The sequence below is a fragment of the Typopeltis vanoorti genome, chromosome 6 (assembly GCF_054136105.1).
Source record: "Typopeltis vanoorti isolate ZY-2024b chromosome 6, IOZ_Tvanoo_1.0, whole genome shotgun sequence".
Lineage (NCBI taxonomy): Eukaryota > Metazoa > Arthropoda > Arachnida > Uropygi > Thelyphonidae > Typopeltis > Typopeltis vanoorti.
Genome location: NC_143554.1, coordinates 102,315,388 through 102,328,283, shown reverse-complemented (window position 1 = coordinate 102,328,283; position 12,896 = coordinate 102,315,388). Strand labels below are relative to the sequence as shown.

Sequence of the window (12,896 nt, the reverse complement as noted above, 5' to 3'; positions counted from 1 at the left end):
CCTAATCCTGTGGCTTCCTCTCTTTTTTGAGAGGGTTGTAGCTGATTACTAAGGAGATAATTGCTTGTTTTAAGGTATGAAAAACCCTCCACCTCCGTATGAGACCGATTAACTCACTTTTAGAAAGTGACCAGATAAAAGTTCCTCACGTCATGGATGAACCCAGGTCTTTCCGACCAAAGGGCTTCGGATTACACTTCTACATGATCAAAATAATATCAATTTTCGTACCTTTCTAAATTTCATTTATTATTTTTAATTTAATACCAAAGTAGTCTACGAACAAGTTTATGTTTAATTGCGTTTATTAATAGGCTGATAAACCGTGGTTGTTTCCTGCATAAATATGGCCCGAGAAGACACAACGTTGAATAACGCACAAAGTGCCTCATCATCTTAGTTGCCTTATAATTAATCTAAAATATTTCAACTTATCATCGGACTGTAATAATAGAAGAAAAATATGTATTAGCTATTTTTCTCGTAAATAGGAAATATGCCATCAGTATACTCTTCTATGGACTTCTTTAACCACCTTAGCGGCCATTAAAGATCAAATGCGCACTCTCAAAAGCTTCGTATCCCCACCATAAATTTCAATGTAATATCAATGATATTACAATTTTAATATGCACTTCGCATCCATGGAAATGTGGACGTATTATATATACGTCCTGACCGGTAGCGTGGTTAAAATGGAAAATGAAACAGAAATACTGACAGGGTAGAATGTCTAATTTTCAAAATGACTTGTTGGCTGACTTGCAAATGGCGACTGTTTATTCTAGTTTCAGGTTACTGATAGTCCCTGGTATGTACTTTAATTATCGAGATGTTTTCTTTGTAGAGCATCCGTTCATAATATCTTTCAGCGGAACAGTCAGTCATTTTTAGTTCTGCTTGAACTACGACCGCCATAAAAGAGTTCATACACTGGCACTTTTTTTACAGCGGCATATTAATTTTAGTAATAATTTTCTTAAGGACAGCGGGTCTTTTTTAACTTTCATAAAGGACCTAGGAGAAAAAATTCCACATTTTTTGCTCTCTTGAATGACATCCATAGCAACCTCTTCTTCCTTTTCCTTTAATTAAAATCAATCAGTCTACGAACGTCCAGATAAATAAGTTTTGTTTTCACCGAATTACTGCCTAGTACTCCTTCCGCACCATAATGAAAATAATATGAAATTACTTCAATGTGGTCCAGTATTTTCCATATTTGTCAATAAATATGGCCAAAGTAACAAAAATGAAATATAATTAATGAAAAATTGAATAAATATATAATAAATACATAAATATAAACAAATCGTAGAAAACAGATAAAAGTGAAAAATAAAGAATCATAAAAACTCAACGATTTAATTTTCTGTACACATTTCGTCATCTGATACGAAATTTGAGAAAACTTATATTAAAATCGAATTTGTTACCTTATCATTGAAAAAGCGGTCGTGACTATTGGTTAAATACACAGAATTTTTTTTTAAAAAAGTAATTTTAATTATTACGTTGAAATCCTTCCATTATTATGAAGTTTCTTGTAAAGAGTTTCAGCGCGCGTAGTATGCATATACATGCGATTCTCACCAAACTGCACGCCTTTGCGAGCTATCTCGTCCACAGCGGTTTTAATTGTTAAATGAAAAAGGAAGATTTTATGACGATATCTCTCAGATGACAATGGAATACTGTGAGAACCATGTTCACGCCCAACTTATTGTTTCAATGGAAAACTTACATTATGATGAATACAAAAGTTAAAAAGTTCCATGCCGGCTCGATCGTCGCCCGGAAAAACAAGGATCGCGTCGCTTGTTTAGGTCGAGGGCAAGCTTCGAAAAATATGTTACAGTCCCCCAATCAACACTACCTCAAGATATGTTCCCTAAACATAGAAGGGATATCTAAATCCAAAACCGAAGCCATCGGCAAAATAGCCAAAGATAAAGCAATCGATGTCTTGACTCTCCAGGAAATCCATGTGCCTGACACAGTCCTCAATAGACTAAAGATCCCAGGACTCATTCTAGTGTCCTAGAACTGCCACCTCAAGCATGGCCTACCAACCTATATCCGGCCTGGTCTCAAGGATATAACCCAAAGTGTTCCTGATACAGAATACTCCATAGGCATTAAAGTTCAAAATATCACCGTCTACAATGTCTACAAACCTCCATCGCAATCCTGGCCTGATCAGATGAGCCGACCTCCTCCTCATCCTGCTATCTATGTTGGTGACTTCAATTCCCATCACGCCATGTGGCTATTCCTCTAACAACCAGGATGGTAATAATCTAGCTAACTGGATGGACACATGTAATTTGTATTTGAATTATGCGGCCAAGCAGGACGGCACTCTTTACTCAGCCAGATGGAACAGAACCTATACCCCAGATCTGTGCATATCACTAAAGACTCCGAAGACCACCCTCTTCCATCAACCAGAACCATCCTTAACAGATTCCCTAATAGTCAACATCGTCCTACATTAATAGATATAGGAACATTAATCCCAGTCATCAGCGGAACACCAATCGTTAGATGGAATCTCCGCAGATCCAACTGGTCTGCATTTCAGAAACAAATCGAGCAATCCATTATAGCAATTCCACCCACTCCTAATTGCTATCCTAGATTTGTTAAACTACTCAAATCCGCAGCAAAAGCCTCTGTTGCTAAAGAGTTCATATCAACCCTGGATAAACACAGACAGGAAATATGTATCTCAACCATCAATGAACTCGATTTCGTCACATCTAGTAGGAGAAGCTGGTCACTTCTGAGAAAACTAGGTGGTCCAGAGCCAACGAAACATAAAACAACACAGATTACTCCTGATAAAATGACTAACCATTTATTGAAAACCTCCAAGATTCTTCCCAGCTCTACCAGGAAAATTGCTGTACAAAACCTGAAGACTGAACACGAGCTTCCTGAACTCATACACCCAATATCTCGGGAAGAAGTATAAATAGCCTTAAAACTTACCAAGAATGGCAAAGCTGCATTCTTGGTAAGTTATACTCCGTGAGTTCCTAAAACATCTTGGTCAACATGGCCAAACATGGCTGGCTACCCTTTTCTCAGAAATCATCATGGCTGGTAAATTACCAAAGCTGTGGCGGGAAGCCAAAATAATTGCCGTGCCAAAACCAGGGAAAAATCCAAATGAAGTGAAAAACCTACGACCTATCTCTTTGCTTTGCACTACCTTTAAGCTCTTTGAAAGAATTCTCCTTAAAATCATTTCACCACTCACTGAAATAGCACTCCCGATTGAACAAGTTGGCTTCAGGCCAAGAAGAAGTTGCTGTGACCAGGTCCTGGCCCTGACAACTCAAATTGAAGCAGGCTTCCAGAAGAAACTTAAATCTGGAGCCACTTTCATTGACCTAACATCTGCTTATGACACTGTCTGGATCAGGAGCTTCCTCCTAAAACTAGGAAATATTATAAAATGTAAAAAACTCTACAACTTTTTGGATCTATTCTCTCCAGCAGAAAGATGTGGGTCCATATTGGTGGAAAAAAGAGCAGGCCCAGATTCCTTCACAACGGTCTTCCTCAGGGCTCTGTGTTATCCCCTATACTTTTTAACATCTATGTGTATGATCTACCTCATACTAGATCAAGCAAGTTTATGTACGCCGATGACCTAGCGATCTTACATTAATCCACCTCCTTTACCAACTTAGAATCAACCTTGAATACACACCTGAACACTCTGGAAGAGTACTTCAAGCCAAATCCAACGAAAACAGTGTCCTCAGTATTTCTCCTGTACAATGCAGAGGCGAATCGACAACTCAACCTTTCTTTCTGTGGAAAAATGGTAGAACACGAGCCTACCCAAAATAACCTTGGAGTGAGCCTGTACAGAAGCCTAACCTATAAAAGGCACATCATCAACCTCTCCAATAAAATTAAAACCAGAAATAACATCATTTCAATGCTTGCTGGAACAACCTGGGGTTGTGGTGCAGAAGTCCTAAGGTCGTCTGCACTAGCCCTCGCATTCTCTGCAGCAGAATATTGTGCCCCTGTCTGGGAAAGAGGCACACACTAACATTATCGACACCCAGCTGAACTCTACCATGCGCACAATTAGTGGGACAGTGAGAAGCACCTCTTTCTCCTGGCTGCCTGTTCTATCTAACATTGCTCCACCACACATACAGAGAAGACAAGCTTCGATTAAGGAATTTAATAAAGCAATGAGCAACCCACTCCTACCCCTACACCAGACTCTCATAAATCCACCTAGTCTTCGCCTCAAATCTAGAAAGCCTCTCTGGTCCATGGACGAACTCTCTTCCTGCCATCAATATCTGACATATGGAGAGAATACTGGTCCAACAATCTCCCAACAGACCGCTTCCTGGTAGAAGATCCCTGTGCTCCCCAGCCTGGTTTTGGTCTTCCTAAGAAGATTTGGTCGTCCATAAACAGGATCAGAACAAGTCAGGGCAGATGTGGCTATCTTCTACATAAATGGGGGTTGTCAGATCACCCTTATTGTGATTGTTCTCCCGTGGCTCAGACGATTACTCATATTGTGTACGACTGCCCAAGGCGCCAATTTCACGGTGGTGGCCTACAGGACATCTCATAGTAGTCACTCTCATAGTCCTCGTCATAGTATCAGCAGAACTCCTCATGAAGATGATGATACAATGTGAGATGGGCCTCCTCTAATGGATCAAGTTTTCTCTCACAAGACACAACTGCTCTCTACTTAAACCTCGGATACAGCCACTTTTATGTTGTGAAGTGTTGTGAGAACATGGAGTCTTGTCATACTTGGTGCAGCAGGACGATAATTGTCCCTGGCTTAATTATGACCAGTTACTTTTGCTTCATATTTTTTTTTAAAAAAACGAAAAACTTAGTAAGTAGGTTGTGCCTTTTATGTAATGAACTTTTATATTTTAAGATTTTCATCATTTGTTTCTGGAAATTGTGATCGTATCTTTCACTTACCAGTTTCATGTAGCCATAAGAATAAATAAATAAATAAATAAATAAATAAATAAATGAAAAACTTGGAGCCATAACTTCACATTGGTTTAAAAAATGAAAACGTTTTTTATTATTATTATAGAGAAAAAGTTGGATCTGGCATGTATCGATGTTCTTCCCAGAGCTATGCATTCTTAAAATAAAAATAAAAAAATAATAATAAAACGAGTTTCAGTTCAATTTTTTTATGGTCCTCACAGACCAGTTTTTTTTTTTTTTTAGAAAGAAAAACCTAAATTGCTGAAAAGAAAGAAATCCTGCCACCTCCATTCAATCAATTTGACGTAGGTGGCGGGGGACTAGTAATCTTTTTCCCCATCATCACTCCATATTCCTAACAACTTAGAAGTTGGAGCCATCTTTATAAAGAGATTAAAATTTTATTAATAAATTTAAAATAAAAATAAAAAATAGTATAAAAATAAAATGATCTTTATAAAAAAAGCAAAATGTAAAACCTTTAATAAATAAATATGTAAATAAATAAAATATAAAATGTAAATACATAATATAAAAATATAAAAAATAAATAAATAATCAATATAAAATAACAAAAGACATCAACATTAAAATAAACAATAAAAACCTGTAAGATGGCGCTCTTGTGAATGCATTTCGTCAAAGCGCCATCTTACAGATTTTTATGTATTTTATGCGCCATCTTACGAGTTTATGCAATTAATGAAAACCACAAGAGATCTCATCTCCTTTTAATCACTTTAAGAGTACATTCTTTAGTGTTTTTATTTATACATTTAAATGGAAGACCTTTTTGTCCATATAAATGATAATTACAGTTTGTATTTAATGTCTCACCGCCGATTATGTCGTTCACATAATTAACTTCATCACATTATAAATTTTGCTTTAATAATCATTACTATATACAAGAATTCATATCATAGTTATAACGGCGGAGCTTTGCTGAAAAGAAATTTATACTCATTCTCTCTTTATTAAAAAAAATACTTTGTAAGGTCCTTGGCAAACAAAACAGGCTTGTTTAATACACCTTTCACGGTTGATAAAATCAAGAATTTTTGGCAGCAAACTTGATCCCATTCTATAGCATTAATTTATTCCGGTACATTAAAGAACATTGTTGAAATATTTGACGTGATAAATTTAATAATTCTCTGTTTCACTAACAGACGACTTCCTGGAGGAAAAAAATATATCAATATAAATTGTTCTTACAACATATATGTGTCTCTTTTTTTTTCGCATTTATTTCAGTACTGTTTTGGAGTCAATATTTCTTTTGTTCTCACAACTAACAATAATGCTAGTATTCTTTTTTTTACGATGTATTTTCCTTTCAGGTGTAAAGTTTTTTTTTTTTATTGCAGTATTTGCGTGTGTTGGAAGAACTTTAATTTCTTCTCTTGGAGAAAAAAAAAATCGTGATCTATAACACGGCAAGATTGGGATTGCCTTGAAGCAATGCGGCATAGCAATACAGCAAATAGTAAAAGGTGCGTTTGCAGAATTGGATTTCTGTAGGAGGACAAAACGCAACGTTTTTGGTTACAGAACTATCTTCTTCGGCATAGTTTTTGATCACCTGAGGCCAGACCTGTAGACGATTTTTTTTTTACGTGTAAGTGTGAAGGAAGGAGGGCTGAAGGGGGATGTTAAAACAAATACATGATCAGGGATTTAAAAAAGGAGTCTATTGTTGGATTTACTCCAAAAATTCTTGAAGAAAATTCTAATATTTATAAAAATAAAAAAGTAACAAATGGAAAGTACATTATACAACGTAGTCTTCAGCCGTGTGAAAGCCTTAGCCAAAAATCTTAAATCGCCAGAAATAAATCATAAAAATGCGTAATGAATTCCGTGCTTTTATAAAGAAAGTGGAAACCTTAAATAGTTATTTGAATTTAGTAGTGGGGCATAAAGAAGTAGGCCGCATATACCAACCGAATGTTTGCTCCCAGTCTAACATTACTTGGTTTAATCTTCCTGGCTGGTAGCGAAGTTGTATTTGCTTTTTCGTTCGATGCCCGAGAATTCCCTAAACGTATTTGGATTTCATTTCCCTATACACCAAAGAACATTTCATGGAAAGAAGTAGAATTCCTGAATGATACATGTTCTTCCCATCCTGTGCATTTTCAATTGAATTTGTCCCTACCGGAAATTCCAAACGTCATCCAACTAACAATCGTTTTAGTTTTCAAGTCCGAACTATTTAAAAAAAATACTCACGATAGAGAATGACCTTTAAAAAAAAGATTTAGATATGCTAAGTTCGTATAATTTATCTTTATTCGTATTTAATTTATTATATTTTATTTGACTTCCAGCTATGACAGATTACCAGCTTATAATGCACTAGTACTGTGACTGGACTAAGGAATTTTTTTTCTAATTTTATATTTTTGTACCACCTAAAGACACTCACAAACATTCATGTCCACAATGGGATTCGAACCCGCAATCTGGAAGACGGATACGCTAACCACTCGGCAACCAGGCTGACATCATTCGCATTATTTATTTTTATTTGTCGTCTTATTTACATTTATCCCTGTTTTATTATTCTTATTATCTATCTTTATTTCTATTTTTGCTCTCTTCTTAATTCAGATTATCTGTCAAGTAGGATGTCGTAAATTACATGTGATTATTTAAAAGAAATAAAGGAAAAAAAAAACACGAACCAAGCTTTAAATTAATCTTACTTCAACGTTTTTCTTTTCTGCGAAGAATGGATCTAATAATCAGCTGATAAATAACAAAGCTTTCTTAAAAATATTTCATTTTTTAGTTCAGTAGCAATCTTTTACAATGAAAATTAAATATTTTTATCGCAACCAACTGATTAGATGAAAACAAATGCTATTTTATATCTTCGGTAAAAATTCCTGGCTAAATAGAAAATCTTTTTTGCGTCTTTAGTCTAAGAAGATTCAAAGTTGATCTCGATCTACACAAAAAAAAAGAACAGAGAAACAAGAGAGAGTAAATTACGTAGAAGACAATGAAAGTTGAATTAGTGACAAAGAAATTTGAGAACAGCTCAAAAAATAATCCAAAACTGACAAGGAAATTTTTCAACAGACGTATTCTAACATATACGTTTACACAAAGTGAATTTTGTTGACACTTATTTTTTTTAAGTTTAAAATATCCCTTCTAATTATGACGCATTTCCCTAGAGTATACCTTAATTTGCAGTCTCTTTTTCCTACTGAAAAGTACGTTAAATATTTTATCTTTTATGCATTATGTGTTAGAGTAGTAAGAATGCATCTGTAATCAAATAAATCCAAGTTCTCTTTTCAAGAAAATAAAATTTCACTTTTAACTCATAACAATTCTTACAAAATCAGCTAACTCTGTAGATAAACACAACTACATTTGCTAGACAAGTAACAAATTTCATGGTTTAAGGTTGGCCTTTTAAGTGTCATGAAACACTTGCTTTATAACAATTTCTTGTAGTTTTGTTAGGCAGGTTAAGAAGAGGTTTATGGCGAAAGTCTGGTGTTAAGTTGATTGCATTATGTTGCAATCAGTTTTACTGTCGCTTTGCTGTAAACTTTATCATCTGAATCCTAGTTTTTATCCTTTTCATATGCAGAATCACGCATAAAATGTTAAAATATTCAATTTATACTGTAGTATTTTTTTCTTTTGTAATGCTAAGTTTCGTGCATTTGCCAAGTGACACAGCTTGTCTTCTGCAGCTTGCTGCTCAAGATAGATAAAAATGTAAACAATTAAGTTGCCATTTATCAATGTTTGGTTTTTTTAAAAAAGCTCCATACGTTAATAAAAAAAATTACATTTTGTGTAATAGTTTTTCAGGAAAAAAAGCACCGATTTACTAAATGAGGCAAAACAAAAATAAATAAAATAAAATAATGTTTCAAAAGACAGCCTGTTGAATGTACTTGAGGATTATGTGGTCCAATGCACTTGAATTTGCGTTTTTATTTTAAATTACTGAGGTGAATAGATGGTCTATGATTTACTTATACTTATCAAATAAAAAATACTAGTAGCTATCGCAGAAAAAAAACTATTAGAAGGAAAACCAGAGATCATCAGATATTTTAACGAACCACTTTCAACTATAATGCATATAATAATAATAATAATAATAATAATAATAATAATAATAATAATAATAATAATAATAATAATAATAATTTTATTTTTTTAACACTCCAAAATTTATACATCTTTATTTATTTTTTTCCTTCTGTAGAAAAAACAAACAAAAAAAAAACTCAATATCATTTCTAGAGTAATTCCATTAAGACATTAATAATAATAATAATAATAATAATAATAATAATAATAAATGTAACGAATACAGTTTTAATATGATGTATACCGTTTTATTACAATATAATTTTGATGGTTTTGACAAACCAGGCACTGTCAAAGTTAAAAAAAAAATCTGAGAATCTTTCCTATGGTGTTTTAAAAGATTTCATGATAGCATTCTTGTATTAAGTGATGACACGCTTTATTCAAAAGGAGTGTGATCCTACACAGCAAAACTCAGACCTATTTTCTACACCATCTTACCAAAGGCTACAATTTTAGTAAACTACTGATTCCCCCCCCCCCCACACACACACACATTTCCTATAAGCACTGATTGTAGTAATATTATTGTCATCACTATATACTGGATATTCCAGAAAAACTCTCCGAAACCTTAAAACAATACAGTTTGCATCAGCTTTCAAATACCGCATCAAACTAGAATTCCAACGGTCTCCCAACATCTCTCTCTCTCTCTCTCTCTCTCTCTCTCTCTCTCTCTTAATTCCACCCACCTATGAAAGGTTATTAGTAAACCTATAGTACGCCTGTACCGTGGGTGGGCAAAGGATTTTTTTTCCATCTTTTATCAATTTTATATAAATAGTTTGTGTAATTTTTTATTTATTTTTATATTGTCCGTAAACTATGCTCTAGAGGCCGAACATAAAACTTTTTCAAGCCACTTCAGGCCTCCGATAAGTTGTCACAAATATTAATGGTCAGGTCTAGAACACAGTGCTCTGTACATTTCCTGTTATTACTGGTATTGATAAGCCCATAAGGTCCAAAATTATATCAGTCATGTGTGTTCTCTTGGCCAGTTTGCGGTAAGACATGACTTATAGAATTAGAATAAATACTAATAATAATAAATGGTACGTAACCAAGTTTAAACCCCGAGACGTTTTTCTAAAATCGAGAGCTGCGCTAATAACCACGCCGCCACGTTACTCACATTAGATTATGAGTACGAGGTCTCATAAAGATAAGACCTGGTACTCACAATCTAATGTTACTGTTGGCATCCATAGAAATCTAAACTCTTTGTACTTCTGATGATCTCTCTCTATGATCGAAACGAAATACTGAAATCATTAAACTAACCTGAATTTAGTTCCTTAGTTCTGCGTTTTATTTTCGTTAAATTGCATAATACCTAATGACTTCTATCCAGCATTTAATCATTCATACACGGATGAAGCGCCCTCTCACATAATTTATCGTACAAAATGTGAAAAATTCAGTCAAAATCGAATGTAGACGCAGTGTTTAATTCTTTAACAGATAAAAATGTCAATAAATTTTATGAGTGAAAAATAAAATATAATAATATAAAAATATAGAAGTAAAATATAATGCTAAAAGAATATAACATTTAATGTCCTCTTCCAAAATAGATTTATCATGGCGTAAAAAGTATTTAATTTTTTTAATAATATTAATAATTCGTAAACATATCGAAATAATAATTTCGATATGTTTACGAGAGTAGTTACTATCCAATCTACATTTAATTAGAGAACATGCTATATATTTCTTAATAATAAAATTATTAAGAAAATCATACTCTTTAGGTAATACAAGCAGTTATTATTGAAATAGTACCAACCATTCTGACCCTCCAGTGCTTCTCTCCGCCGAGTAATGGGTTCTGAATCTGTATATGTTGCGTCCGAATTGTTATCTGAGGTGGAAGATGAAGACGGACCACGACGAAGAGATAAATACATCCTAGTTCGGGAGCTGTTTTCAGCTGACGAAGGATGCGTGACTTCTCTCTGTACTGGTGGCTCATGTTCACGAGGTTTTGGGGGTACCTGCCGAGGTAGAGAGGCGTAAAGGGGATACTGGACGGTCTTACCGGACATGATGATGCTCGGATCTCTGGGTTTGGCTACTGCCTGACTGTAATCACCTTCTTCTGTCTCCTCGAAGCCAGTGTAATTACGACCTGGTAGCAGTTCCATACTACTCTGGCTGTATGAGCGACCACTATTCGAGTTGTTGCAGCTTCCACGGCCTCGCCCTCGATCTGTGCCAGAAAAATGAGGAAATAAACGGTTTATTACATCTAGAAACATTGTTTCCATTGAGATATATGAGGAGCGTATATAAATTAATGTTAGAAGAGTTAAAAGATTAAATTGTTTTCCCAGATAATTTCTGAAATATCGTTTGAAACAAAATATTTAAGCGGGTATGGTGAAATAGCATATACAAATACCGTACAGAAAGAGAGAACATAACTTCTCGGCGAGCAAAAACTAATATCGACTAAGTTATATCTGTTTATAATGCTTAACAGTATTAAACGAGTTTTGAAAGATGTCTATTACACGCTATAATGCAATAGAAATTCTTCAAAGCTCTTTATAAAATGCCACAGAATACAACTAAAAACTGGTCCATTGAATAATACATTGTGTCTGGTAGCAAAGGTCACTCAACCTACTGAATAGCGTAATGTCTCGTTAATCTCATATCAAACACAGTAAAGTAGGTAACCCCATTCTTCGATATACATTTCTCAGTGCTCAGCATCGATTAGTGCGTTTTATCTATTCCATATAATTATAACTTCGGTCTGGCTGGACGAATTTTACTGAAATTTGGGCACTCGTGATGTAAATAAAACATGTGTCGAGTGAATTTAAATTTCATTTCAGATAGGATCACTTTAGTGGAGAAATTGCAGACAAATAATATAAATAATTACTTCATTGTCAAGACCAAATTTAATGCAATTTAATATTTAGAATGTATAGTAATACCTTCGTGCATTCCCACGGCGTTCTACATCAGTAAAGTTCTACATCATTCGTTGTTTAGTGTTCATAAATCTTTTTTGGTTGCCAGAACTATAACCTAACTCATCGTTACCTCAATTAATTTAATCCACCCTAATGCATCCATATTCTAACCTTCAACTAGCCTAATCCTTACCTTCAATATGTTTAATGTTACTCTTACCTTCAACAAGTTTAACATAACTTTCATTCCAGTCTTATGTAAATTAAGTCAATGAAATATAATCAAGAACTACTTCTTGGAAGCGGCAGTTTCCCATAAGAATTTAATAGGAAATATCAGCCGATGTCCCTAGACTTAACATTACACACCCCATGATGTTATGGTTTCCATTCATTTCTTCTTCTTCCTTTTTACGTATTAGGCCCACTGGCCTGTTACGGAGCTGTCCTTAGCCTTTTCGAACCATATCTGTCCCGAGGATAAGGTGGTTAGCCCTATGCCTCCCGGTGTGTCCTATGTCTATAGATGCGTGTGTTCACGGGGCCGGTTTGCCTGTTCTGCGGGGACGAAAAACCCGAGTTTCCGGGTGGAAAAAAAAAACCACCTCCGTATGAGACCGGCTAACTCACCTTTCGTCGAAAGAGACCAGATAAAGTTCCTCACGTCACTGACGGAAATCGAACCCAGGTCTTTCGTCTATACCGATTGAGCCCCGAGGCTCCATTCATATCTAAATAACGAATCCTAAAATATCCTAATAACTTTCAGTAGATTTCTGTGATGTCGAGAAAATTCAGAGGGAGTGATTAAGGTAATGTTCAAGAAGGAAT

General features: G+C 34.8%; 1 protein-coding gene across 1 annotated transcript in view; it reads right to left on the bottom strand.

Annotated features, from left to right (window-relative positions):
* LOC150105764 (teneurin-a-like) overlaps positions 1–12,896 on the bottom strand; it is a 400,598-nt gene that overhangs the window by 298,749 nt on the left and 88,953 nt on the right. The window contains exon 2 of the mRNA XM_090394550.1: positions 10,925–11,347. Within this exon, the coding sequence (XP_090250676.1) occupies positions 10,925–11,347 (423 nt within the window). The remainder of the gene's footprint in view (positions 1–10,924; positions 11,348–12,896) is intronic.